The sequence below is a fragment of the Elgaria multicarinata genome, chromosome 1 (assembly GCF_023053635.1).
Source record: "Elgaria multicarinata webbii isolate HBS135686 ecotype San Diego chromosome 1, rElgMul1.1.pri, whole genome shotgun sequence".
Lineage (NCBI taxonomy): Eukaryota > Metazoa > Chordata > Lepidosauria > Squamata > Anguidae > Elgaria > Elgaria multicarinata.
The window spans coordinates 169463402-169488704 of record NC_086171.1 but is presented as its reverse complement, the minus strand read 5'-3'; the positions used below and the strand labels follow the sequence as shown (position 1 = coordinate 169488704).

Below are 25303 nucleotides of genomic sequence, written 5' to 3'. Positions count from 1 at the left end.
TCCACCGGAGTCTCTAGTTTGAGACTTGCTGCACTGTTAGTTCATTTGGATAGTATGTATCCATTACTGAATTGCTGGGGCAGTTTGGTTACCATTTGTTGAACACTGACGAACAGTAACATGAATGAAATTTTACGGACCTCTCTGATTTGTGACAGTTGCAAGCATTGCCTTATTTGTATTCCGCATTCGTATGCCTTATTTCCCCAAAATACATTGTGCTCACCCAAAATGGTTCACCGAATAGACAATTGCAATACAGTAACCATAATTATAACACATTACAACAAAACATTAAGGTGTTAGCCAGATAGTTATGACCATTGTTTTATGGGCCAAATGAACCATGCAATGTAAATGATGAAGGTATAAATTTGGATTGGCCAATATAGTGATTGGTGACATAGTGAGGTCACTCTATAGCCTAATAGTATGCTAAGTCAAGTAATAGTGCTTCTTCTTTTATGATAACTTTTCATTATTCATTTTAACACTGATTTTTAAAATATTATTTTAACATGAAATTTCTTTTTTAAAAAAAGTTAACATGAAATTTCATTAACATTTTTGTGTATATTTCTCCTAATACATGGTTTTTTGTATGCATCTTACCCAGGATTTTTTTGAAGCAATACCCTGTCAGATACCCTGCCCAAGCCACACACATTATTTCTCTTTCACCACTGGACAGATTATCACCAACACTAGTAGCACCTTAAACTTAAAAGACAGATTGACAGGGCCATATGGATACCCAGGAAGGATGACAGACCAAGAGAAGCACACCACTAGTTGTCACCAATAGCCCCCAGTTGAAACCACTGAAACGGATCATCAGTGAACTCCAACCCATCATCAGCACAGACACTTCTCTCACACAAGCCTTGGGAGGCAGATCTGTCCTGGCCTACAGACAGCCTCTCAACCTGAAGCAGATGCTAACCAGCAATAGTACACAGGACAGAGACACAGACAGAGGGGCCAGACCATGCAACAGACCCAAGTGCCAAATCTGCCTTCACGTCGATTCAGGTAACACTGTCACAGGACAGTCACACCATCAAGGGCTCTTTCACCTGCATTCTTATATAATTTGTGTTACATGCCATCCCTGACTTCGTCTGTTGTTAAGTGCTTAATACACACATAACACATGTCTTATTTCCCCCCACTTTTTTCAACTGCACATTATCAGATTTCCAACTGCACATTTTTCCGCAACTGCACATTTTGTGTCCAACTGCACACTAAAAAAAGCCTGGTTTTACCTAATAAATATATTATCTACAAGCCATTTTTCCTAATTTAATGGATTTAAAAAAATTCTTTCCCCTAATATATGAGTTTTTTTGTGTCCTTTTTTATTATAAAATTCCATTGCAAAACTTGGACAGTGTAAACCTTGAAGGATAACTGAGTTATAGTTTAAAAGTTCAAATTAGGTAAGTTTGTATTACATAGAACTTAAAATACAAACTGAACAAATTTCTTCCCCATCACCAGCGTTATTGCAGACGTTTAGTGCAGTCAGATCAGGAACTCCACAGATATTTTTTTCTTCCAATAGTAGCTCTTTAACTGAGACTACACAATGAGAACTAGAAGAGCCAAGATCAGAGTCAGTTTTCCTGTGAAAAAAGTCACAGAAATAAATTTCAACAACTATTTCCTTTTGTTGAGTTTTGCCTGTCAGGAAGAAGAAGAGCAAAACACGCATCCATTCCACATTACTGACTTTTTAAAATAAATGTTAGCCATGTTTATAATGAAGAAATGACTAGTGCTGTTGCATCTTGGACGGGGAAACTCAACTGTGGGAACTATAGCACCAGGAGGAATCTATTGACCATTAGTAACTTCAGGATATTAGATGTAAAGCAGGCAAAATGGTTTAGGATTATATAATCAGTACAGAAACAGGTTTGAAAGATAGATTCCTTTGGAATCAAAATCCCAGAAGCACTCCTGTGTCCATATGGTCAACTTGTGGAGGTGTAAGCCCTGGAGCTTCCACAAGTCAAAGGTATTGCATCTTTTTATCTTTCAGCAAAAGACACTGGCCATAGGCCTGTAACACCTTTATGCTGGGGATGGGACAAAATTAACTTTGCCCCTTTCAACACCTCCTACCCAGTGCAGCCCCCCAAATACCCAAAAGCTGATTCTGGAGGTTGGGTGACCCTTTGGAACTGTATGGATATACTATGCAGGGCTGCAGTAGGGACGGGGAGGGAGGGGGCGTCAGTGAAAATCAGGTCCTGCCTTGAGCAAGTTGAAGTGCTTTCCACTACCACAAAGCCACCATTGGATGCAGGCCATTCTTTAGACAACATTCTTTGGGGCAACTTCTATCTTGATCTTGGACACACCTCATGGACAGTGTATAGAGGGTTGGGATTTGGTATGCCTAGCTTATGGGGTGCTCAGTTCTGCGCTTCGGCACATCACTGCTTTTCACGCTAACATCCTTCTCAAGGGTTGCTGTGAAGCTAAAAGAAAGGTCTGTGTCCAAAAGTAGCTAATGCACACGTACCACTAATATGTTAAGGGCATTTGGGTGGGGTTGAGTTGGGTTGTGGAAATGATTTAATGATTTAAATGAACTAATGAAATTCCTGGTTTTACTTTTGTATGTTCATAGATGAGCAATTTAGCTCTCTAGATTTTGGGATTGAGAAGATATCACTGTATAATTACTTACCAATAGCAACTGTTGTTGTGCCAGATCCTAAAATTAAAGAGGGGGAAAGAGAAGAGAGGAGTAAGCTAAAATTTTAAGCGTGTGTGTACATATCTGTGTATATGCATGCAGACTGAAAAAAGATACATGATACAAAATTACAAAACATTGTAATAACTAAAAACACTCTGCTCTAATGCACAATGAAAGACTAAAACTAGATTTTAAATATGCACGTTGGTAAATCATGGTGTTATAAGCAAGGTAATCTTTACACTGAATTGAGAGATTCTTCAGGGAGTCAAATCAGTACTTTTTTGTTTGTTTGTTTCAGTTCTGGTTCAGGCCCCACCTAAGTTCTTTCATTTTTGATTCAGGTTCAGTACAACTCCTTGCTGTGGAAATGACTTATTTTTATAGAATCCTATGGATGTCCACTGATCTATAGAGCTACTACCAGCTTCTTTATAGTTGCCTTGACTCTCCTATAACATATCCACCAAGGCAACTCAAAATTCTCCGAATATATCTATTATGCTCATAGAACAAATGTGTATATATTCTTCTACATAATTTATTCTGCTTATGGATCTCATGGTGTGGTGCACTCAATTGTGAATGGCCCCCTGTCCACCAAGAAATTCCTTTCAGCCTTCTGTTTGGCTCCTGAGATTTCACCAGACTGCATGCCAATTGTTCACACAACCTAAAGGCTAGAAACCTGCTATTTTTAAAATAAGCACTGTTCAGAAACAACTGAGACAAACTTATATTCTCTAGCCAGTCAATAAAAAGCAAGGATCACACAAAAAATGGGTCCACATACAGCTGTTTGTAGGAAGCAGGAGGGAGCACATGGACTAAGACGGTTGCTGCTGCTTGACTTGGGAAAGGGTGACACAGGAGGAGGAGAGAATGTACACTGCAGCTCAGGTACTGGGCATGCTGGTGCCTCACTCTATTTCTAAAAACCCCAAGTCTTTAACTGTGAAGCTTTACAGTTCGGGGGAGGCGCGGGAGTGAATCACCATCACCCCTGTCCTGGTGCATTTTCCGCATTTCTTTTAAGGTGAAAATGTACCCCTCGTCATGCCTACTCAGGAGTAAGAACATAGAGTTAAATGGGACCTCTCTCTCTCCCCCTTCACAGTTGAGCAGTTGAGTGGAGTTCCGCCCCACCCTACTCTTTTGTCAGTGACACCACCCTTAGACACACACACCCAAAAAAGAATGGGATGGTCTGACAGAGCACAAGGACAGCAACACACGGGAGGGAGAAGGGCAGTTATTTCGCATGGAGGGGAAAAAACAGACTTTCCCCGCCGCAAAATGAAATGAAAAATGGAGGGTAAGTGGCGAAATGAGTGCAGCACAGGGACAACGTGACGTGAGTACTGGGCTGCAAAACTGCATACCAGGCATGGTGAGTGTGAGATAAATCGCTGGTGTGATGGAGCCCTTTGTCACAGCTCTTTCAAAAATAAAAGGAATATTATACAGAGTTTGTGATAAGGCATAGTTGTCTCCTACTCAAAATATAGGATAAAAGTACAGCCAAGATCCATGGGGAAACCTTCAAAATCAACAAGTCTTTGAAAAGCAGCCTTTGGCCAAAATGAAAGACTTAACCGTGCCTGTTTTGTTTGCAGGAGATGCACAGAACAAGATGCAAATGGTCTGCACATTTAAGTGCAGTAGAATACTTACCCTTGACACATGTTGGAACAGCAGGATGCCACATATTGTCAACCCCACATTTAATAGTATTGTTCCCCACCAGATCATAGCCATGATCACATTCAATCGTTACTGCTTTGTCATATGGGTATGAGGCCTGCTGTACCGGCGTCACTTTTCCATTTTGGATTTCTGGTTTCTTACACTGGACCACTGGAAAGAGAAGCGCGGCATTGAATAAGGAAGTGTTTGCACCAAATAAGCAGGCTGGGATCCTACACTTGAAAGTGAGTAACCACAACCCATCTTGGGCCAAAATGAACTATAATAAACCATGGCACATCTCCCATAAGAAATTTATTTCAGTCTTCCACCTTGCTACTGAGATTTACCCAGGAAATCTGTCCACATACTTTCAAACCTGCCCGAGAAATAATTAGGATAATTTTGCATTTGGTAGCAAGGCAATAAAAGCCAAGGATCCACACACAGAGTATAGTTGGTTATCTTATGTGTTAATGAATTTAGAAAAATGTTTCTCTCTACAGTATACTTAGAATTCACATTTCACTTATAAATAAGCATGTAGCATGTGTATTCGTGCGTTATGAGAATAATTAAAGTAAATCCATGCACCAGCCTGTTCCCCTCCTTGTGTGTTTCTGTCAACCTCTACTAATGGAGGGTGACTTTTTCAAGAGGAGAGCTTCCTGTATTTGATGATGCTCTCCACACAACTGAGAGTGCTGGAAAGTCAGGGTTCTTAATCGTGTGGGGAGCCTCAATAGATTAGGGTGTGTGTGTGTGTGTGTGTGTGTAAATTTACTTTTAAATAAATTTATTCATTTATTTATTGCATTTTATACCGCCTAATAGCCAAAGCTCTCTGGGTGATGGTGAGCACAGCAGGTTAAAGGGTATTGAGGGTTTAGCTATTGTACATTGAGTAGCAATTGTACATTGAGTAATCTTCAGTGAATTGACTCCAAAGGTGCATACAGTTAGTTCGATGTGTCCAAGGGAAATTTATGTAGACTTCTGTTTCTCAAACTGCTTCCCATATTACACCTCTTTCAAGGCAAGAGGAATGTCTGATGTAGTTTTTAATGAGGATAGGAAAGGAAAATGTTCAAAAGGAAAATGTGTCAAAAAACTGTGGTCACATTTTCCTGTATCCTGCTCTGCATGTTAGTCAAACAGGCAGAAAGTCTTGTTGCAGAATTATGGAAAGTAGATGCAGCTATTGAACATTGCTGTGTTTACTCCAAAGCAAAACAGACTGCATCCTAATACCTGAGACTTATTAACAGTTCAATGATATTATAACTCAAATGATGTTATAAATAAATAAATAAATAAATAAATAAAACTCACCTGAAGTCTCATTTTTCTTATCTCCTTCTGGATGAACGGTGGGCAGGGTACTGAATATACCTGGATGAATGGTGGTGAAAATGCCTGGGGTGGGGAAAAAGAATCTGGTTTAATAAATTTGCTAGGCACTGTAATAAATCATCTGCTGTAATAAATTCACTAGGCACTTCAAGGAGAAAGTTGCTTTTATTTGCTCAGAACTTGATGCTGCAGTTATTGCAGAGTCGGGGGAAGTGTCCAGTGCCCTGTCTGGTCATGTTTCCTGGGATCAGTTCCAGTTGTTGCAGCCTGATGATGTGGACAAGACACTTGAATCAGTTCATCCCACCACATGTAATCTTGACCCTTGCCCATCTTGGCTAATACAATCTAGCAGAGGTGGATTGATTGGGTGGGTCCAAAGGGTAGTAAATGCCTCACTTTGTCATGGGATGGTGCCTGCTGCCTTGAAAGAGGCTGTAGTGCACCCTCTCCTGAAGAGGACCTCCCTGGACCCAGAGGTATGGGAGAACTAGCACCCTATTGCTAATATCCCTTTTTTGGGCAAGGTGCTTGAGCGTGTGGTGGCTGGGCAGCTTCAGATGTTCTTGGAGGAAAGTGATTATCTGGACCCATTTCATTCTGGTTTCAGGCCTGGGATGGCATTGAAACAGCCTTGGTTGCTCTGACCGATGACCTACTCCGGGTGAAAGACGGGGGAGTGCTACCTTGTTGATCTTCCTGGGTTTCTCAGCGGCTTTTGATACCATTGATCATGGTATCTTACTGGATTGGCTCTGCGAGATGGGAGCAGGAGGCACTGTGTTACAGTTGTTCCACTCCTACTTACAGGGTCAATTCCAGAGAGTGGTATTGGGGGATTCCTGTTCCACCCCATGACTATTAAGATGTGAGGTGCAACAGGGCTCTATTCTATCCCCCATGCTGTTCGACATCTATATGAAGCTGCTGGGAGAGGTCATTAGGGGTTTGGGTGGCATCAGTATGCTGATGATACTCAGCTCTATTTCTCCTTGTCATCGGAGTCATCTGGGGCTGCGAAGGTGCTGGACCAGTGCATGGAGGCTGTAATGGGCTGGGTGAGAGCTAATAAACAGAAGCTGAATCCTGATAAAACAGAAGCTCTGGGATTGGTGTTCCCCAATCTGGGAATTGGATAAGAGACGTGTTCTGGATGGGGTTGCACTCCCTCTAAAGGAGCAGGTGCGTAGCTTGGGAGTACTCCTAGATCCATCCTTGTCACTGGAGGCCCAGGTGGACTCCGTGGCCTGGAGTACTTGGGGTCCCCTTTGGCTGATCCGCCAGCTACGGCCTTTCCTGGAGAGGGACAACCCAGCCACAGTAGTCCATGCGCTGGTAACTTCCTGATTAGACTACTTCAATACCCTCTACGTGGGGCTGCCCTTGAAGATGACTCGGAAGTTGCAGCTGGTACAAAATGCAGCAGCTAGACTGCTCACTGTAACATCCTGTAAAGACCACATAACACTGGTCTTAAAAATAACTGCATTGGCTGCCTATATGCTTCTGATCGGAATTCAGGATGTACGTAATTACATTTAAAGCCCTAAATGGCTTGGAACCTCGGTACTTGAGGGAGCAACTCTCCCTATATTTGCCTGCCAATGATTTGAGATCTATTGGAGGAGCCCTCCTCTGCATCCCACCAACATGAGACATACATTATGGTGGGAGAGGGCTTTCTCTGTTGTGGCAACCCGCTTGTGGAATGCCCTCCCCTTGGAGGCCTGACTGGCACTGATACTGGCTTCATTTTGGTGCCAAGTTAAAGCATGGCTTTTTATCAAAGCTTTCAAGGGCTAAATTCTCCATGGTTACACATAGTTTTAATTGTTTTATTGTTTTTCATTTTTTTTCTACCAGTTTTAATTTGTTAATGATTTAATATGTTTTTAGATGTGTACATTATTTATGTTTATATTGTTCTGATTTTATCTGTATGCCACCCTGAGATCTCAGTGATAATAGGGTGGGATACAAATGTTTTAATACATAAAATAAATAAATAATAAATGAAGTGTTTATCTCTATAGAACCAGGATGTACAAAATTATGCATGGTGTGGAGAAAGTGGACAGGGAGACATTTCCCTCCCTCTCTCAAAATACTAGAACCCAGGGTCATCCCATGAGAAGCTGATTGGTGGGAGATTCAGGACAAATAAAAGGAAGTACTTCTTCACACAGAGCATAGTTAAATTATGGAATTCACTACCACAAGATGTAGTGATGGCCACCAATTTGGATGGCTTTAAAAGGGGATTATCATCATCATCATCATCATCATCATCAATAATAAGTATTTATACTGCCCCAAAGCCTAGGCTCTCTGGGCAGTTTACAGCTAAAACCATAGTATAACAACAATCCAGATTAAAACTTTAAAACATTAAAAGACACATAAACCCAGAATAAGTTACAGTCCAGGGAAGGCTTGTCTAAAAAGATATGTTTTTAGGAGGTGTTTAAAAGTTATTACATTTTACGCCTCCTGAACCGCACGAGGGACGGTTTTGCATAGGGTAGGCGCCGCTACAGAGAAGACCCGCTGTCGAGGTTCTTCATGACAACATTCTGTTCGTCTCAGAATAACAAGCAGGGTGTATCATAAATGTTTATAAGGGAAGGCGGTCTTCCAGGTGTCCTGGTCCCAAGTTGTTTAAGGGCTTTATAGGATAATAGCATGACCTTGTACATGGCTCAGTAGCTAACAGGCAGCCAGTGCAGTTCTTTTAACACTAGTTTTATGTGGGCAGAGCTAGGTGTCCCAGTGAGCACCCTAGTTGCTGCATTCTGCACAAGCTGCAGCTTCCCAATCACACACATGGGTAGACCCACATAGGGCGCATTACAGTAGTCTAATTGGATAAATTCCTGGAGGAGAAGACTATCAATGGCTACTTTGGGTGGGAGGGTGCTTTTGCACCATGTCCTGCTTTGTTGGTCCCTGGTTGACAGCTGGTTGGCCACCGTGTGAACAGAGTGCTGGACTAGATGGACCCTTGGTCTGATCCAGCATGGCTCTTATTGTGTTCTTATGTTCTTATCAAAGTACAATACAACTGTTGTGAAAGACATTTAGGTAGTGTAGGATACTTACGCGTGACACATGTTGGAACGGCAGGATGCCACATACTGTCAGCCCCGCATTTAATAAAGTCGCTGCCAACCAGAGTGTGCCCAGAATCACATCCAATCTTTATAATATTTTCATGTGTGTATGTAGCCTGGAATATACTTTCCACTCTTCCATTTTGAACTTTTGGTCTCTTACACTGGACCACTGCAAAGAGAAGAGGGGCATCTAATAATAAAGTATTTGAACCAAATATGTAACTGATGTCTGAAGCTTAAAAGCCAGCAAGAGCCAAAAAAGTACCATTCTTGCTTTTTGTTTGCATGTGGTGCACAGGCCAAGACCATATAAAAACTGGACATGGATTTCACTTGTGGCTTCAAATAATTAATCGTTGCAAAAGATAATAACAACAGCAATGTTATGCCTCTGATTTTGATGTGAAAGAATCAAGGGCATCCGCTTCACAGTGCAATCAAAATTGGGGTTGTAGGGGAGCAAAGTGGTGGATCTATACCACCTCATGCAAGGCATACCTATGCCAACCAGGGCAAAAGGTGGTGGGTGGTCTTCCACTGCTACTGGCAATGCAGTTTATTTTTTAATTTCACTCTCATTGCTTAAAATGGGAGAGGACATTCCTATACCAGTTCCAGTCTGTGGTAGGTGAGGATCCAAATCTTAGGGCCATTCAGGGGACGTGGAGGCTCCAAGGACCCTCCTCCTCCTTAATGACCCCCAGAATGCCCTATTTGGGGGACTTTTGTCAGCAGTAGCCCCATGCTTTGGAGCTCTCTGTGGGCATAGGAAGTTCCTCCATGGCAACAGTGCTCCTCCTCTACCGGCCAGAGCACCCCTGCCTAATTCTAACCAACTCCAGCAAGCCAGAACTGGGCATTAGGATTGCTCTGCAAGTGATTTCACCCAAACTACACTTGACAGATTTTTTTACTCACCAAATAGTAACACTAAAAGAGATTTGCATTATTATTATTATTATTATTATTATTATTATTATTATTATTATCATCATTTTTATACTGCCCCATAGCCGAAGCTCTCTGGGCTGTTTACAAAGATTAAAACATTAAATATTAAAAATAGATTAGTATTTTAGTATTGCTACCGCTAACGGAGCTCTCATGATGAAGCAAGCCCCCCCCCCTGCCCCACGCCATGCAGGACTATGAAAGATGATCATACTTTATATTTTCTGTAGTTGTATTATATGAAACAAAATATATCAGAGTTGTCTATTATGCCAAATATGCTGAGGACAAAAGCCCCAATCCAGCTAAGGGAGTAATGACCACATTCAAATGGAACAAATTGCTCACAACCAAATTTAAGTTTCTTTTCTTTCAATGGGACTTAGCATTGACTAACTTTAGCTGGATGAGAGCCAAAAGCTCATCCTAAAAGGACTCAATTCAGAGAAGCAGCACATTTAGGAGACAATGCTCCCCTAGCACTGCTATTCCATTTCCACAGGCATGAGGAACCTCCAGTTGTTATGCATGCAACACCTGTTGAAATCCCCTCTTCATCCCAACAGTTAAAGCTCCAGGAGCCCTGCCCTCTTTTGTATCTGGTCATGCTAGGCAGGGCTCCTGCAGCTTTAACTGTTGGGATGAAGAGGGGATTTCAACAGGTGCTGCATGCCTTTAAATGACATCTGCTGAAATTCCCTTTTCTATACAACTGATAAAGTTACAGGAGCCCTGTCATCCTTTCCATGTGGTAACCCTAAACACTGTTAGCTTCTTCACCAGTAGGGAAAAACACTTATCCCTGTTCGGGTGCTAAATAACTTTTCCCTGCAGGGGAGAGGGAATGGGGTCTGGGAAGAAAATTGTTGAGTGATTCAGTCTTGCTTACATCTGAGGCTTGTCCTACTTATTGAGTAGACATACAAAGTCTTGACCTCCTTACTTCTGAATACACATGCAGAGTCTTGTCCTGCTTATTTATGAGTAGACATGCAGAGGTTATTCTCCTTACTTGTGAGGAGCCATTCAAAGGCTTGGTATGTGAGTTGCTGCAGAATTATTCTATCCTGCTTACTCCTGAGTAGACATGCAGAATCCTTGTCCTGCTGAGTAGGCTTAACATTGGTAATAATCACATTTAGCTCATCCACTATACCATTGGACAGATTTACAGATGAGGCCCAGATTGGATTTGGATTTTGGTCTGAAAAAGTTCCACTCCCCTATACTACTGCTAGTGAATCTCTGGCAATTCCATTGAATCTATGGAGAATTTTATTTTCCAGCTGATGAGCACAATGAAAGCAATTTAACATATTACAGGTAAAATACTGAACAGGAACTTCCATTACCTTTACACTCAGGTGCAGCTGGACTCCACTCTCCATCTACACCATTTCCCGCAATCATACATGCAATACTTGCATTTCCAATAAGGGAGAAACCAGCATTACACTTGTATGTTACTGCAGAGCCATAGACATATTCATCTATATGATTTGCAGAATAGCTTCCATTGCTAATTTCAGGTGGGGGATGACAAGGGATTACTAGGGAAGAGAAGCAAGATTAAATATTATTTGACTACAGTTGCAAAAATGAGTCATATAATTGAAAAGATATTCACCTATTTGCTTAATCAAGTGACTATTTCCATCAAGTAAGTACACATCTTTGGAGACCTCCTTCAGCCAAAAGTAGGGAATGTATTTCTTAATCCCAGAGAGATTATTAATATCATTAAAGGCAGTTGCTAAAACAAACTGATTCTGCCCTTTATCTGGTGTGCTTCTGCTACATCCCTAAGAAAGTCACTCCTTGCTATCTCTTTCAAATAAAAGAAAGAATAGGCCGGAATTATATATTCGTGTCAGGAGGGTGATGTGTTTCACACCAGCAGAGCATGCACAGAGTGCAAATAACGCAAGCAGAACCAGAGGATCCAGGCAGCAAATGAACAGTCCAATGAAGAAGCAAGACTCAGACACAGTAGCTTTAAACTACTTATCTAAGTTTACTGTACAAGTATATACAGAGAACATACACAATAACTCTTCAGCAAACTCTCCACACTGATTCATTACCAACATATTTATACAGATGAGGACCAATCACAGTGTTCTCATGCAATGTGAACACTGGATTGCATCAGCTAGTTTGCTGTTCTGCCCAGATAACCCTCCACCTGAGTATCCTGGCTTCTTTCCAAAGCCTTGAGATGAGTATCCCAATTAACATTTCTTAGGTCCCTAGTTCCAGTAAAAACTTACACAGGCTAAAACCTGACAATTCGTTCCCCTGCCACTGGTTCTGGAACCACTGTGCATGTTATCCAATCTTTGGTAGGATACAACAGGAGAGATTGATAAAGGGGACTCTTAAGGAAGAAACTGAGAGATACACCATCAAACTGCTGAGAATGGCAGTGAAAGGTCCATTGTTGAGATACCATAGGCAGAGGGGGAAAACACTTGAAACATGCATAGAGGCCCAGCAGTGCCTGCTTCAGACTAACGGGCAAATGATTTCTTGAGAAATGTCATATAACTTTGATCCAAACTCTCCCTCACTCCAATCTAACTACAGTACATTGTTTTGAAGGCTTCATGAGGATAGGCTGCGGGAAAGATCAAAGCAGCCTGGCATTGGTGTAACATCACAGTCCTGAGGGTATATGGGTTGAATAGGACTTATTCAATAGGTCATGGTAATATAAACATATGGAAATGATGGGTTTAAACCATTCTGCCAAATGGAAAGGTAAGTCAAAATTTTTAGAACTGGTTGAGACGTTTTGGACTTCAGCTCCCAAAAGCCCCTGCCAGCATGGTCAATGATTAGGAATGCTGTAGATGCCATCCAAAACATTTGGAGATGTATTTTCTGCCCACTTCTGTTTTAGAAGATTGGGGTAATGCAAAGTAAACCATCTGGGAATAGTATTGACATATATTTATGTGTGAAAGAAGTGGGTGAGGGGTATTTTTTTTAATCTATTCCTTTGATTTCTAGAATCCACTTCCAATAATAATGAAAAATAAAGCACATCTAAATACCCTTCACTAGAACTTAATTACTAGAGTATGCTGGATAAATCCTTCTTATGCCTAGGAACATTGGAAGGCCAGAATATTTAGGTCTCTTGATGGAATTATACTTTTGCAGGGAAAGACAGATTGGCACAACTTCAGTAATTCTTTGTGTCAGAGTTTTCCTCTATTTTCCCTCCCCCTAAATGGCTGACTTTTTCCTACTGTAGTTGATGCCAACTTGGTCAGTTGCCATCATGTGTAATTATGCAACCAAACTTGTCATTTCAGCATACCCTGGCAAAGGCCAGGTGGTACTCTCAGGTGATTGGTGGCAACCATAATGACAACCATTATAAGTGTCATCAGGCAGGGTGAAATCACGGTTCCCTATGGACGCTTCTCTGCCCCGCTCCTGTCCCATGATACTTCCTCTTTTTTCCTGGAGAAGAAAGCAGAAGTAAACAAAGACCCTGTGGCCCATTCAGGGACCATTTTTATCACACCACTTTTCCTGCACAGCATGAAATGGTGGCACATTTCATTTCCTAAAAAAAAAAAGTTGGATTAAAAGTGGTCTACTTTGTGACGGAAAAAAGGCAAGAAGGAGGCAGATGGCATTGTCTAAAGGACACATGAAAAGCCATAAGTGGGCAGTAGTGAGCATGCGATAAAATGCCCAACAGCTATTACATCAGAAAGTACTTGGGGTGTTGTACATTGGTTGAGTGCCCTGCCCTCTTTTAAATCTGGTCACTCTAGCATAGCTCCTGCACTTTAACTGTTGTGATGAAGAGGGAATTTCACTAGGTTCTCCATATATACAAATGACGCTTGCAGAAATTCCCTTTTCTATGCAACTGTTAAAGATACAGGAGCCCTGTCCTCCTTTTCATATGCTCATCCTACTATAGATGGAGAGCCATAGTTACACCTCATCTGAGGTTTTGGGCATCATTCCAAATTTTTAAGCACTAGGAATTCTTCCAATCCTATACCAAGACCTGGGCAGACTAAAATATCTGCAATAAATAAGTCACACTGAACTGTAAAAGGAAATATCTTACTTTGGCAAAGTGGAGGATCTCTATCCCAAACAACTATGTTGTCCTTCACTATACAACGAGCAGAATGTTTGCCTATTAACCGGTACCTAAGGGAAAGTGAGGACTTACATTTCAGTACATGGCTTATTTTATTTATCCCATCCCCAATGTTACCACTCTTAGTATTGCAGAAATACTAAATGATAACATCAACAATACAAAATCAGTTAAAAACAACACAACAGTAAGAATATATCAGCAGCTGGATTCAAGCCAGTTCAAAAAGCATTTAAAGAGATCTGGGTAAATAAAGAGCTCATTGTCTGGTGCCCAAAGTTCCCATTCCACAGGCCCTTTTGCTGGTTGCCACCAACACACCAATTGAGACAACATACCAATTAATGTAATTCTGTATACAGAACTGATGTAAAGAAAAGCAGCCCCAAGTCCCTATTCCAACACAAGGGAGGAGGAGGAGGAGGAGGAGGACTGAGTTCTTGGGGTCCACATAGGTGATGAGGCTATGAGCCAGATGCAAAGCACTTTTGGGTGGCAATTCCCATCTCTGCTATGAAGGGTCCAGAGATGAGACATCCATAAGACAAAATGATAAAGAAAATGTAAGATTACTCCATTTATTTCTTTTCAGAACCAGCATGAAAGCAGGTAAGTGTATGGTGGTTGCAAGGAACAGCTGATGCTGCTTCCAGTCACTCACTTGCCTTCTCAGCTTGAGAAGTGCAATGGACTGGATTTGCCACATGTGCCCAAAGAGTATAGGTGAGCAAGAGGCAAAGGTAGCTGCTTTTGCCTCAGTCGTTCACCCTCTCATTCTGGAAGGCACACCTGGGAAAAGCAGAGTGAGCAGGGTTGCCTCTGTCCACTTGCTCACTCTCTCTGGGTGGAACAGTTAGGCCCAATCCCCACCATGCCCATATCAAAAGGGAGGGTGCAGGTGAACAGATTTGTACTCTTGTATTTTATCAGAAATCATCACAGACAAAAGACTATTCAATGAGAGTCTTGGAATGACAATTAGGTTGATAGCAGACCAAATTAACAAAAATATAATGACACTGGCCCATATATAGACATTATCAATCCTCAGAAACAGCCCCAGAATCCCATAGCTACAACCAGGCAGAACTATCCACCCTCAATCTGGCTTGCCAGAAATTATAGGCTAGGAGATTGAAAAGCATTTAAGGAAAGTAAAATTCAGTCCCCATTTGTAATGTAAGTTATGAGTAACCTACATGCTACGTAAAATAGTAAGCGATCATAACTTTTTCTTTCACTTTTGTGTAAGCATGGGCCCCCCAAATCTGGATTGGGACAACTGTACACGGGTGGTGTTGGTTAAACCTTTCCACCTAACACTCACCCTCATTAAATACTTAATAAATAAACCTGCATTCGTAGCAATGGAGTTTTTTTCTTTCTTTCTTAAGCTCCCATGTGTATTGGTGTGTGTAGGGAGTGTGTGCAATTTAAAGAAAGATGTGGCTGTGTGGGAAGATTTAACACCCCCACCCGCATGTGGTGGTCCCAATTTGGATTGCGGCGCACATGCTCACATAAAAGTAACAGAAAAAATTATGATCACCTATCCATTACACATTTAATGTAACGTGTAGTTTAGCCCTTAGAAATGTGTAATGTGAGCGAAGAAGGCTGGTAAAGAAGATATCAGAACCTGTTCCAGCTGAACTGTCCTCACCCCACTTATTATTATTATTATTATTTATTTATTTATTTATTTATTTATATAGCACCATCAATGTACATGGTGCTGTACAGAGTAAAACAGTAAATAGCAAGGCCCAAAGTCTGGTAAGCATCCAAAATTGACCCAAAGAGGGGGAAAAACATCCCAGGATGCAAAGATCGCCAGTAAATGCAGCAGGAGATATTTTGTTATGAGAAACCCCTTGTAGAAGGCCTTAAAAAGTAAACAGGAGGCCAAAATGTGTTGAGCTTTCCACAAATCGAATCTTTTTGTCTCACCTGCTTTAAGGCCTCATGACACCAACTGTCCTGGAGGTAGCTTCTGATGAGTTACTTGTTCATATTCTCTTAGTTTAATTTTATTCATATATTTTGATTTTACTTGTAAGTTGCTGTGGAAGGATTTGTATCCTTAAAGGTACGTTGCCCTGAGATCTTAATGATATAGGGCGGGATATAAATATTTTAAATAAATTAATTAAATATAAATAATTAATGATTCCGATTTTCAAAATAAAACTTAAACGTGTCTGTGAAACCTCTTGTAGAATTTCACCCCCCTTCCCTACAAAACCAAGTTGGTACAACAAGCATCTTAGAACTCACCCTTGTTCACAGGTGAAGGTTATTACTTCACCAAGCCGTAGGTCACCTGAGGATGTTATTTTGCCATTCTCTATAGGTGGAGGACGACATTGCTTTCCTAAAAGAAAAATTAGAACAGGTATTACCACATGCCATCATGATTCTTAAAATAAAGTGAATATGCTTACACCGACACCTAGAAAGCAATGTCTTTCAAGTTAGATGAATGAGTCAGCATGTCTAACACAGTTAGCCTGCAAGTGACTCAAATATGACATATCTGAGAAAGGAACGTCAAAGGAAGGTATGTAGTGTTTTCAGAGATAAATCACCCTTGGTGAGTGCAGCCGCTCTTATGCCTCACTTCACCCTCCTAGGACTAGAAGAAAGAGAACTCCAACACACCACAGATTATCTTGGAAGATTTATTACATTACTATCTCATACTTCTTACAAAGAACTTAGCGCAATGTACATCTTCCCACACATTTTCCCTCATACACCCCTGTGTGAGGTAAGGCTGAGAGATAACAACTAGTCCAAAGTCTCTCATTAAGATTCATGACTGAGCAAAGATCTGAACCCTGGTCTCTCCTGTCTGATATTTTCTACTGGTTACTCCAAACAATGTTAAGTAACTTTTTTTAGGCTTTTAAAATATTGTTTTAGCTTCCATTTACTCCTTTAAAATGCTTTTATTAATAAGCTATGCAAGACAAACTACAGAAGAAGGCAACTGCATATATGCCAAATCAAGAAACAAGATAACATGTGAAAGACTAGAGAAGCTTGTTTCGATTTGTGCAAACTTTTAGTTTTCTGAAATCCATAGAAATAGAAACAGAAGTTCTGAATCAGAAGCTATCTTCTGGAAGAGATTCTGATTACAGAAAAAATTGAGACACTAGTATTTTCAAGCATATTTTATTTATACACACCTAAGACAGACAGTCTCTGCTCAGACAGCTAATAAATCTACATTAGATGGACACTTGGATCTTTGCACATATTTCAATCATCATTTAATGAGAGCTTCTGTTGTTGGCCAAAGTTTATAACTGTGAAAGAACTAATTACCCACCTTGACAAAACGTAGGAGTTTCTGACCAGCTTGAATTGTTTAGACATGTAATAGAAGGAGTTGCCTCAGGTATGATTTCATAACCTGGGATACAATGGTATTTCAGAATAGTCCCAGCAGGATAGCTCTCATTTGAAGCTCCACTCTTGAGTGTAGCATAGGGAGGTGGGTCTGGATGTTTGCAGTCACCTGGAGGGAATGATGGATACATTTTGAAGCAGGGGGAAGGAGGCCAAGTTTATTGTAGCACTGAGCTCTGGACAATTCATAAACCCTCATGCCATTTTCCTTAATTGAATCTGTAAGATAATGGTCTTATACACCAGGATGATACACCAAGTTTACAAGGTTTCAGGTTAACATTCCACACAGTTTGAAATATTCGGTATTTCTCCCATTGCTGCTTAATTTCTATGCAACACCCAGCACCTGTCCTTTGTGTTTATAGAACACGCTGGGTGTTCAGATCAAGATTCATTATGAACATACATGGTGTTTGAAATGGGAATGCCTTATCTGCTTCTGTAGAGTGGAGAGCCTGGAACAGCTCTGTGTAGGGATCAGGCCCCTTGAAAAGAACCAAGGCAAAGAAAGGAACAAGGGGTCAGAGGCAGGATCTACACTACTGCTTTATAACAGTTCATAACGGTATTGACCATTTTCAAACTGCTTTCAAAGTGTTATATCCTGCTTGGTGTAGATCTGGCCAGAGACAGCCCACAGTACAGTTGGGGAAGATCTGGGATTCCTCAATAACATTATTATTATTGTTTACAAGTCAGGAGCCTGAACTTAATGCCAGAATATTTTCACAGATTGGAATCAATATCAAACCAGGAAGTTCTTCTGAGCATGGACAGAGCGCAATTCCTATACTATGGGAATTAGCTTTCTGCCCCCTAATTAATTAGGCTGCCAGATGGAGTGTCTTCTGAGCAAGATAAGAGTCCCAATACCTCTGATTTTAAAAAACTATACACCAACAGGCACCCACCAACCTCCTTACCTTGAACTTCAGATAACAGAAACAGCAGCAGAGTCCATGAAAGGAACAAGGTGCAGCAGCAAGGAAGGAGCACCATTATTACAGCAAAAGAGAACACCTGAAGCCTTCACAGGGCACGGCAATGAAGCCACTTCCTCAACCTGAAAGTATTTAAACAGAGTTGGGTGGGGCATAATTACGTAAACAAGCGTCACCACCTTACTTGGGAAATAAGTAAATAGGACATACAAAACTATTATAGCCGTAATACCTAGGAACAGACAGAGTCATGAGGTGTATGTACACTAGCCCTTATCTAAGAATGCCGATGTTGGTTAATAGTTCTCAGTTCCTTGTTTGTATGAAAGTACAAAACACAGTTCAGTCAGCAAACTGAATAAAATGTATATGTTGCTGCATCCCAAAATGAACTTTAGGTTCCCCCATATCATATCTCCCTGATTAACCCCCAAATAACCCCATAATAAGATATGAACCCAAATCATACACCCACACATCCAAGAGAGTGTTTGTTATGAGATGGAATTGAATTATGAGCATCATCAGACCGAAGGGAGGATCGTGATTCCCTGCTGTCGCTCTCCTCCCCACTTTTGACCTATGATACTTCCTGTTTCTTCCACAGGGGAAGAAAGAGGAAGTAAACAATGACCACGTGGGCCATTCAGGGGCTGTTCTTATTGTGCCACTTTTCCTTCACACAGCAGGAAATGGCAGCACATTCCATTTTAAAAAAATCAGATTTAAAGGTGTCTATTTTGTGATGGGAAGAAAACAAGAAGGAGCAAGAGATGCATGGGAGGCAGACAACATCATCAAAAGGACCCGTGAACATCTGTAAATGGGGAGAAACAAGTGTGCAATAAAATGCTCATCTGATAATGCTCTATATCTGGCCCAAAGCTGACATGGCACCCCAAGAAGGTCTCTCCTTGCTCTCTCTCTTTCAAATAAAAGAATGAGAATAGGTTAGAAGGGTTAACAGTCCAGGTAGTTTCAAAAGCATTGCTATTATGGGTTTATTCGGAGTGCTCTGAAGTAGTCATTTCAACTGTTTAACTGTTTGAAGTAGTCGATGAATCCATCAAATAAATCTACACCTTGAGATATCTTCTGCCGCCAGAAGGAAAAAGTTAGACAACTCAACTCTACTCCCAGCAAAATTATCCATATTATTAAAGGGATTTTCTAAAATGAGCTGATCCTGCCTTCTTCCTGGGTTGGTTCTACTATAGAGCTCATATCACCAAGAATGCACTCCACTGTGATCCTTTCAAAGTAAGAGAATGAGAATGAGCAGCTCCAGAGCTAACAACACCTCAGAGAAACAAATTCACAAAGTTCCAGAGTTAATTAACTCAGGAAGTGCATAGACTCTGTCATTGGGAATGCTAAAGGAGTGAATGGGGGAAGGACCCGCTCACGTCCCAGCCAGATCACATGATTTAATATGGAGGCACATTGCAGATCAGGCGCCTGGGAGTTGCTTTAGCTAAAAAGAACGGAGTAAAGCTTCATCCCACCAGCCTTATATTGTGCTCTTCCAGCGAAATCTACGCAAAAGGCTCAAATGACAGTGACATTATAGTCTGTGTTAACTGCGAAGGACTCCGATGATGTCGACTATGTCCTGCTGTGATTGAGGTTCTTCCTCCCCTTAAAGTGAAATATTTTGGTGCGGGGAAAGTCTGGTTCTTCCGGGCATGTGAAAACACATTGCTCAAATTTCAACATGTGTTTTCATTCATCATTTCCAATGTGCTGTACTGTGGGCATGTTTTCAAGGGGAGGTATTGCTGATGAAGGAGAGGGGTGTGCAAATTCAAATCTTTTCCTCCTCCAAAGCAGCAGCAGCAGCAGCAGCAACCCTCACCCACATATATACAAATCAAGCAGACAGGACAACTAGGGAGAAAGGAAGGTGGTGGTGGGGAGACTCTTTAGATGTGTGTGTTTTTAACTGCAAAGGAACATGTTGTTCCTCCATAGGTGCAGAGGAGGCTCTTCAAAGGCTGGTCAGTTTCACCCAAAATGTCTTGTCCATTTCAAGCAAAGTCCTTTGGCTGCTTCTGAATCAGTGTGTGCCTGTGTGTCCATCCTTTTTCATCCTACTTTGTGTTGCTCTTGTTCTTATTTGAATGGGAGTTGGTGGGGGCAGGACATAGATTATACTTCCATTTCTTTGAGTATGTGAAGCGGAGTGGGGAATGGCAGGAGACACAAACAGGGGGAAGCAGAGATGGAAACGTTCTCCATGTGGGGGGGAATCCTGCATCTTTCCAGCTTTTTCTTTTCTTTTTTTTACCAACGGGGGTCCAGTTTTTATTGGGAGCCCCCACATGGGAAAGGATGGCTTAATCCTCTCACTGTGATTTGCCTCTCAATTTTTCTGTCATTGGAGGTCCTGGTGCTGCATTTGAAGTCTCCTCCTCCGTACACTGGGAAGGGATCTACACTAGTCAAGTTAGAACGTGTCTTACTGTTTTTAAGTGTGCATTTAGTAGTATTTTGCTACATGACGTTCAGTTTGAGATGTTTTATTGTTGTCTGTTCTCCGGTTTTTATTTTGAACTTCTCTGAAATAAGTCGTTCTAATTGGTATGATGTGGCCGATTTCATTGTATTAAATGGGTTTCCTGTAATTCTTAATTAGCCAATTGCATTCCTGGGGGCATGTTTATGTAATTTCCGTGCCCAAAGTTGGAGCTGGGTTTTTTTCAAGCCTCTTTTTTTTGCAGACATTTTTTAGTTTCAGTTTTGAGAGTCTGCTTCCTGGTTTGTTTGCTGGTGGAGAGAAGAGGAAGTGGGAGGGGAAATTGGCAGACAGGGAAAAAGAACAAACGGATTTGTTTCTTAGTGTGGCCAAAAGGAATGCATTCCCACGGAAAAAGAAAAGTAAGTAAACATTTTAAAAACTGCTATGTTTTAAATCGTTCAAAAACAAAATGTTCAATGACTGTAAAAACAATGTTTCATGTACTAGTGTAGATCCCCTCCGGGAGTTGAGATGGCCACTTCCTACCTCGCTTCGCTCCCCCACCCCAGCCACCCACCCTGGTTTCCCCCCCCCCTTTTTAAAATTGCAAAAATTAAGACTCCAATCCAAGGGGCTCTAATTTGGAAATGTATTCCATTGAAATCAATGGGATTTATTTACCGAGTAAGCATGCAAAAGAGTTGTCTGCAATCTTACATAAAGTTCTACTTTGGTGTTCAGTAACAAGAGAAGCAAGTCCCAATCCCTGTTGTCCAAGGGGGAGTTGTCCCCACTTCAAACAACCAATAAGCGACTCCCAAATATAATGTTATATTATATAGCCAATAGGTTAAGACATATAGTAGAAGGTATAATAGGAGTAGGAGAATTAGGTTGGTTGGAGGATAGAACAAGAATGGACAAAGATTGGAATTTGGAAAATATATTTTTTTAGAGAATGCAATAAAAAGTGGGGGGAAGAAATAGGAAACCCTCTTTTAAAAAACCATTGGGAAATTTGGTGATTATATAAAAAGGAGTTACTTTCGAGTTTATCTCCATTAACACCAGTGATAATGTTAAGGAATTTCCCAGGAAATTTAAAAGAGAGATTGAGTAAAATTTTAATAGAAAAAAAAATAATGAGGTTAAAAAATTGGTTGAGAGAGATGAACACTCGCGGAAAATTAGAAGAGGTGTTTAAGGGGGAGAATTTAACTTGGTTAAATTATTGGCAATTGGAACAATGGACGAAGAAATGGTTGAGAGATAATGGAGAGTGTAGAGAAATGACAAAATTTGAAGAGTTGATTGTAAAGAAAGAAATTGAGAAAGGAGAAAATAAAAGGATAAAATGTTTAACGAGTGAAATATATAGAATATTGGTTGAAAAGAGGGAGACAGAAAATATGGGGAAGATGGTTTGGGAAACCGATTTGAGGGTGCAGATAGGGCAGCAGAGTTGGGAGGGAATATGGAGACAAAGAGTGTTGAAAAATATGTCAGTGAGAATAAAAGAAAATTATTATTAAATTGTATGGAGGTGGTATCTGACCCCGGTGAGATTAAATAGAATAAATAAGCTGAATTCAGCAAATTGTTGGAGAGGATGTGGGGGAAAAGGAACGTATTTACATATGTGGTGGGAATGCGAATTTGTACAAAAATTGTGGAAAATGGTGTTTATTGAGATAAAAAAAAAATGTTGGAATGGAGATTGAAGAGACACCTATAGTGGCATTACTATCATTATATGGAGATTTAAAGTGTAATAAAGAGACTAAAGAATTGATAACAAATTTGCTGACAGCAGCGAGGTTAATTATATCTAAGAACTGGAAGGTTCAAGGAGGTTATCATATTGAAGAATGGTATAAAGAAATTTGGGATATAGCTATTAATGATAAATTGACATGTAATATAAAGGTAAGAAAAGGTATAACAAATGTAAATGAATTTGAGGGAATTTGGAAACAGTTCCTAGAATATGTATTATCTAAGGGGAGTGGAAAACCACCACCAGAAGAAACAATGAGATTCTGGAAGCAGGAATAGATCCCGAAGGGTGGAGGGGAGCACTTATGTTATGTGATTATGTTAAAATGATAAATTACAAATGTTAAATTGTAAGCAATTTATGTAATGATTTGTGTTTTAATTAGTATTATGTTGTTTTATTTTAAGATGTGAAATCAATAAAAATTATAAAAACAACAACAACAACCAATAAGCGGTAGGAGGAGGTACAAAGAAGATCTGGGGGGGTGGGGGATAACATGTATGAGTGAACCTCAACAGATCACCCCAATGTGCTACAGCAGAGGTGTAAGTTTACAAGTTTTCATATGTTATATAAGCACTATATAAGCAAAATGGGATAATTTGAGGGTAAACCAGAACAGAAGTGTACGTGGGATGGACCTTTCTGATACTGTGGCTTTTCCAAGCAGAAGTGGCTGGTTGAGAGTGGGTTGCCCATGATGTCATGTGCTGCAAAAGACCTCACAATGCAGCCAAGCTGCAGGAAAAACCCATGAAGATAGCCGTCAGGAAGCACCATTGCACTTTCGTGCTGTTGCGCATATTACTTCAGTAATAAAAAAGAGGGGGAATGTGTCCCCCCTTTTCCTACCTCCAGCTGCAAGACTCACCACCCAGAGACTCCTGTACATCCTTCCTTCTAATCCTGATTCACCATCACAGAAATAAGGTTAGAGAAAATGGCTGTATGATAACTTTTAACTATATTATCTGAACATATCAAGTGATGTAGAAGTTTTCTAGACACCATAGCTGTCTGGGGAATGCTGGGAGTTCTAGGACTTTTTTCTGTCTAAACATACATAAGATTGCACTCTTAAATAAATAAATATATTTAACACCTTGGAAAATTTTCAAAATGTATAAAACAGGAAATGGCAAACACTGGCATTGTTACTGTAACAAGAGAGACTTCTGCCATTTGAGGTGACATTGTGAAAGAGCTCCCAAATTCTGGAGGATGGTATAAGTCTCTTACAGCAGAATCCTACACATGTTTACTCAGAAGTACAGACTTCAATGAGGCTTTCTCCCAGGTTTGTGTGTACAGGATGACAGCCTTAATGAAATATCTGAACTACAATAAAAAACCTCCAATGCTATTTGTCAACAACATAGCATTTATATGTACTAATATTAACTATAACTTGAATAACATATTCAAGACACTGAAAGGTAATAATGCAGGCTCAACAAGTTTTTGTAATGATTTTAATTGGTCAAACAGATAGGTTTTTTGATCAGCTGTCAATTCACTTTTTGAAGTTTTGAGGACAGTGACTCATGATATATCATAAGCCCTTCTAGATTTGGTGGATCTGATACGACTGTTATCTGGTGTGTTTCAGTTTAGATGCTATATTTATTTTTTTCACTTCTATATGCTTTTGCAGTTTTTGTAAAGCGTTCTTTTGTTTTAGCTTATATTCTGAGAAAGTATTTTTTCTTGGGAAGAAAGAAACAACGTAACTATAGTTTGTTTCATCATCTGTCATCTTCTTCACTGGACTTGTAGTGGCAGCGTCTATTGATGCGATATTTAATGACTTCCACGTGTTTCTGAATGATACTCAGACTGTCTTCCAGGGCCTTCACTGTTTAAGAAAGGAAATAGTATTTCATAAGTAAGGACAACCTCTAGCTTACACCCATACACACTAGGGAAGAGAGCTCATCATGTTTATTATGTCCTTGACTTCTTATAAGATCATGAACACCTTATCCTTATTTAACTCAGTTGAGTTGTGGAACATCTGCTGGCAGAGCATGGGTGGGCAACATCCAGGGTTGGGGACACTGTGGGACTCTTGCTGCAGCCATGCCTTTTCCATGCTGCAACCAGAATTGGCCACCACTACCAGAATTACAGCAATTCTGCTGAGAAACAAACGATGCAGGGAGAGCACTTCTTGTTTCCCAGCAGAATTGGCTTTCAAAGAACCTACCAAACAGCTGTTAAGCAGGCTGTTAGGAACCCCATTCTGTAGAGAAACAGGGTGCATGAAGCAGCATCCTGGCACACCATGTTTCCCAGCAGAACCAGTGATTCTGCTGGGAAACAAGATGCCCAAAGAGTGCACGGCTTCTTTCTGAGCCAGATCGCACTTCTGACAGCCCACCAAACATCTGTTTGATGGGCTGTCAGGAGCTCGACTTTGCTGGAAAACAAGGTAGGCCCTTCCTGTCTACCTCATTTGCCAGCAGAATCAGTGTGATTTTAGTGTCAATTATGGTGAAAGTGGCATATATGGCCATGTGTTACCCACTACTGTATCCCTGTGAGCACTGGCTCCACTACATCATGGGAAATGAAACACTATCACATTTATTCCAAAGCAAAATATTTTGCATCTTAAATCCTGAGGCTTGCTAACAGTCCTATGATGTTATAATTCAACTACAGTCTTATGTACAGTGGTGGAGTGTGTGGATATGCCTGGATGAATGGTGGTGAATATATTTGGAGAAAAAGGAATATGATTGATTTAAGGTTTT

The 25303-nt window shown here is 40.6% G+C and overlaps 1 protein-coding gene across 1 annotated transcript; it reads right to left on the bottom strand.

The window, feature by feature from the left end:
• Positions 1–1257: 1257 nt before the first annotated feature.
• LOC134409927 (complement receptor type 1-like) lies at positions 1258–18398 on the bottom strand. Its single transcript, XM_063142919.1, has 10 exons — positions 18292–18398; positions 17286–17474; positions 16226–16322; positions 13913–13998; positions 11169–11366; positions 8852–9034; positions 5732–5815; positions 4388–4570; positions 2702–2728; positions 1258–1628 (listed from the first exon to the last, which is right to left on the bottom strand). Exons 1-10 carry the CDS (start codon positions 18365–18367, stop codon positions 1585–1587), a joined length of 1167 nt encoding a protein of 388 aa, XP_062998989.1. The 5' UTR covers positions 18368–18398; the 3' UTR covers positions 1258–1584.
• Between the last annotated feature and the right edge of the window lie 6905 nt (positions 18399–25303).

Bases quoted from the DNA above. Each gene is read 5' to 3' on its own strand.
- LOC134409927 (XM_063142919.1), bottom strand. From the start codon at position 18,367: ATGGTGCTCCTTCCTTGCTGCTGCACCTTGTTCCTTTCATGGACTCTG. The intron at 13,999-16,225 runs GTGAGTTCTAAG...ACTTTCCCTTAG, and splicing joins ACCTTCACCTGTGAACAAGG to GTACCGGTTAATAGGCAAAC. The intron at 9,035-11,168 runs GTAATGGAAGTT...TTCTCTTTGCAG, and splicing joins AGCTGCACCTGAGTGTAAAG to TGGTCCAGTGTAAGAGACCA.